The following is a 4477-nucleotide window of genomic DNA, read 5'->3' on the forward strand; positions in this document are numbered from 1 at the left end:
TTAATCGCCCTCGCTTTCCTTCAACCACTCGTGTCGTAAGATTTCTTCCAGCCGGGGCCTCTTTTCGGGGTCGACGGACAGCATGGATCCAACGAGATCTCGAAACGAAGTAGAAAGACCATCCGGAAAACGTAGTTCACCGCTACAGATTTCTTCTTTATTTTGGAACGGAATGTCTTCGGAAGCAATTGAGAACAGAGTGATGCCGAGCGTCCACACGGTTGCAGGTACAGCGTGATAATTGCCGTATTTGTGCCATTCTGGAGGAGCGTACACAGGAGTAGCGAGGAACTCCGTGTATTCCCCGTCTCGTAACAGCGCTCCTCCGCCGAAATCTATAAGCTTGATTGTATTGTCTTTCAAGTCTACCAACATGTTTTCTTCTTTTAAGTCTCCGTGTAGAACTTTGGCTTTGTGGCACGCCATCGTCGCTACCACCATCTGACGAAAATACACGCGACTTTCGTCTTCGCTCAGTGTGCCTTTGGCTTGTACTAGATTGAACAGGTCGATATATTTTTCCGGACGTTCCATGATGTAATAGCATGTGTGAGTGTCCTCCAGAAAATCCAACAGCTGAATGCACCCAGGGATGCCAATTACCTGACGCAGCAAGACCAACTCCATTATCCTCGCAATACTTTTTTGAACCACCTTGATCACGACCTGCGTATGGTGAGAGAGAAAAGACGGAGAAAGATATTAGAACGACTTCGTGTTGAATCAACACTCTTTGTATGTTTTTGACCGTGTGCCTATTCTCTTCTGTATTCCCCTTGTACACTCACCGGTAATCCGTCACACCGACGCTTTCCTTCCCAAACTACACCACATCCTCCGTTACATATGTGCTTACCAAACTTGTATTTCAATATAATCCCGTGCGACATTTTCGTCAAAATGTTGCGAGTGGAACGTATCGCGGTGCTTAAATAGGAAGCTCTTAGTTATTTCGTGACGTAACGTATATTTAACGTGACGTCACGCGTACTATTACAAACCCAATCGATGTGACGTAAAGCTTTGTTTTTCTTTCGCTCGAATTAACGGTGACGTCACGATTTGATATTGAGGCATCGTTGATGCGTGACGTCACAGTTCTCGTATTATTCTGTAATAAATAGAGCGTGTTTGCCCTCCGGTCATTCATTCGCCGTTTTAGCTACAGGATACATCGAAACACATCAGACATGGAGTGCATAGACGTAGATGCCCCTCCGGTTAAGAAGAGAAGAGTAGAAGTAGGCGCCTCTCCGGCGAAAAAGAGACAGTTATTAGAAGATTATCATTCCACGGTTGACTTGGATCCACTGACAGACCTGATGAGAAGCAAACCAAACTCAACGTACAAGTATATCAGGGATTTTCCGAATCACACCAGACGATCCAAAGACCGTCCAGTCGTCGGTTTGGCAACGGATACGATAACAAATGAAAAGGTGAATATTACGAAGCTCGTCGTTACACATTGAAAGACGCGAAGACTTTTTGACAAATTCAAGTAATGACGTTGGAAAATTTATTTTAACACTTTCTCTTTTTCTCGTCTCTCTTTTTTTTTTCATCCTTGCAGGTGATTCTGAAGCGACATTCCCTCGTTTGGGCTCCGATGGCGTCACCGAGCATCGAGGTCGATTGCCTGAAGCGGTTGAGGGGCATGGGATGCGTTATCGAGCTGCTGGATTACTACAAAGAGAACGACGAACTCGTGATTGTGTTGGAATACCCTTCCCGGTGCTGTACTCTTTACGAATGCCTGAAGAATCATCGTCATCTTCCGGCGGAGATGACGTGGCAATCAATCATCGCTATGATAGCGAACGCTCTGCTAGTCTGTAAAGATAAATACATAGTGTATCGCGGATTGGAACCAAAGAACGTGCTGCTCTGCGCCAACGGCGGTGAATTTTCCGTCAAACTGTTGGACTTTGAAGATTGTATCGACATTCAATCGACATTCTTCGACGTTCAGAACGGTGGACCCTGCGAGAGAAGATTCGTCTATCCGAGGATTACCGTTCGCCGGAACAGGACATCGATGAAGGGGACTACGACCAGGAGGCCGCGCAAGTGTACGCTCTAGGTCGCATATTGCACGACATGGTAACGAATGGACTCGTTAGAGACTGCTCCGCAGCCAGGATAATGTCGGCCCGCATGACAGCAACGAATCCGGAACGCAGACCGACGTTGGAAAGTGTAGTAGCCAACAAATGGTTGAACGGGGAATTCTAAAGGGTTCAATTATTTTGATCGTAATGTGAACTTTGTACATTTTTTATGTTGAAAGTCAAATAAATATATATAATACTTTGACAGCAAACTAGATTGCGCCTTTATTCTTATGACTGGTACAAATGTTTTTAAAAAAGCGACGTGTTTGTAGTAAGATACCAAGGAATCGTACAACAGAATGATGACCACCGACTTTGAAGAAGCAGCCTCCTTCGTATTGACTTGCTCGATATGTTTCGAGTATTACTCCGATCAGAACCTGCCAAAACAACTGTTCTGTCAGCACGTTTGCTGCGAAACTTGTCTCGGTAAACTGCAAACGCTGGGACCTCCAAATGCACCGATCACTTGCCCCATGCGATGCGCAGAAAACACGGTCGTTCCGCCGGGTGGTGTAGCGGATTTGAAGACCAACATTTACTTGTTAACGCTTGCCGAACAGCTTCCGAATAAGGTAGGAGGATCACCGTCGAAGGAGCCTCTCGATGAAGGCGTTCATTGTCTGCGAGGTGCGTTGAATCGATATGAATCGTCCAAGGCTGAACTCGAAGCTGAGATTCGAGAACTGGAAAATGCTGAAAGTGTTATTCGAGAAAGCACGAGCACCTCGCAGGAACGCGTACGTCGTAGCGTGCAACTTTACGTAGACGTTGTGAGAAGAGAAGAAGCAGAGTTACTCGATTTCGTCTCGTTAGAAGGCGCCAAAAAATTGCAAAAGGTTCGCGAGAAACTTGCAGAGGCCGAGAAACGTCTCGCAAAGTTCATCGATATCGAAAACGTTTCCTCGACGGTCGATAACGTTGATTCTGCCAATTATCTGGCCAGCAACACAACGGTTATACCGCTGCTACAAAAACTTAATCGAGCCACTCAAGAGCTGATAGAGGAACCGTGCCGATTTTCGACAATCGTATTCGACCCTCGCCGAATCGACAAACCTCCAAACCTTGGACGATTTGTGTCCTCCGTGCAACTGGAGCCATGCGAGGAAAAGACTTTAACGGACTTCGTATCGGCCAAACACATCCACTTGGCTCGCAAGTGCAAAGGGTTACCAGGAAGCGACGGTGCGAACGATGCGTTGTGCGTGTGCGATCATTTTCGGGGAACACTGACCGTCTTTCAGAAAATAAATGGCAATTACGAAGAAGTTAAACGTCTCGCAAACGTGTCCCACCTTCAGGATGCCATCATCAACGACGATGCGTCACTCTGGGTAGCTAAATGGTCGTCCATCGTTCGTTACGAATCATTGGCGGTGGATCGGTTTGATGTGATTCAGTCTAACGATAAGCGATTGACGGGTTACAATTGTCTGTCACGAGGCGAACACGGTGACGTGTTTGCGGGAGATTACATAGAATGCAGCGTAGGAAGATACGACAGAAGAGGTGTTCTTACAAAAGTGTACCAAACTGCCGTTAAACCTAACTTCGTTCACGTCGTCAAAAATTCCCATTTAGTATTAAGCGACTGGAAAGCGTGTAAGGTTAGCGTGATGGATCTGTCGAACGGTAAAGAAATGTTGGCGATCGACGTGACGTCGAGGGTACAAGGAATGTGTTACCATGAGAAATCCGACTGTTTGCTCGTCGCGAGCTCAGATTCAGGAAACGGCGTGATAGAACAGTATTGTTTTCAAAGTGGTACGTTCGTAGCCCGTATCGCGCAAAGACTGTTACGTCCCATGAGCATCACGATGGATTCAGACGACACGTTGATCATTGCCAATGGCAAAAATGTACAATTCATGAAAGTATTGTGATATACTCTAAATATAATTTATAATTATACATCGTGTTTACGTTGTACACATATAAATGTTACTTCGTTGACAATTTGGCAGACAGCTGTGTTGGTCAAAATGGTGCTCGTTAGATGCGAAGAAATCGTTGTCAATGATAATCAGACTTTGAAGCAATGGTTAATCGGCACCAGAGAGGTATCGATCGATAAGGTTCCTTTCGTGGATCTGGAAAGAAAGGCAATGTTGAAAATTAAAGACGAAAGTGGAAAGGAAATCTCGTTCGGGCCTTCGTCTTTATCCGCTACGACGCTGAGAAGACTTGGATGCAAAACAGTGGAAGATGCCGTCGACGTCTTCGACCTCTGTCGCGTTACTATTTCGTCCGATAAACTTGAATTGGCGTTCGATTTTGTTAATAGAAAAGATTTAGAAATCGAATTGAAGATCGACCACTTCCCGAAGGAAGTAGTCGTCGCTAAGAACGTCAGTGCCTCA

The 4477-nt window shown here is 45.7% G+C and overlaps 1 protein-coding gene across 1 annotated transcript; it reads right to left on the reverse strand.

The window, feature by feature from the left end:
• Positions 1 to 627, reverse strand: LOC140144245 (serine/threonine-protein kinase pim-3-like). Its single transcript, XM_072166062.1, has one exon. It carries the CDS (start codon positions 625 to 627, stop codon positions 1 to 3), a length of 627 nt encoding a protein of 208 aa, XP_072022163.1.
• Positions 628 to 4477: the final 3850 nt, after the last annotated feature.

Source organism: Amphiura filiformis, unplaced genomic scaffold (genome assembly GCF_039555335.1).
Source record: "Amphiura filiformis unplaced genomic scaffold, Afil_fr2py scaffold_46, whole genome shotgun sequence".
In the NCBI taxonomy this organism is placed as follows: Eukaryota; Metazoa; Echinodermata; class Ophiuroidea; order Amphilepidida; family Amphiuridae; genus Amphiura; species Amphiura filiformis.

Bases quoted from the DNA above. Each gene is read 5' to 3' on its own strand.
- LOC140144245 (XM_072166062.1), bottom strand. From the start codon at position 627: ATGGAGTTGGTCTTGCTGCGTCAGGTAATTGGCATCCCTGGGTGCATT.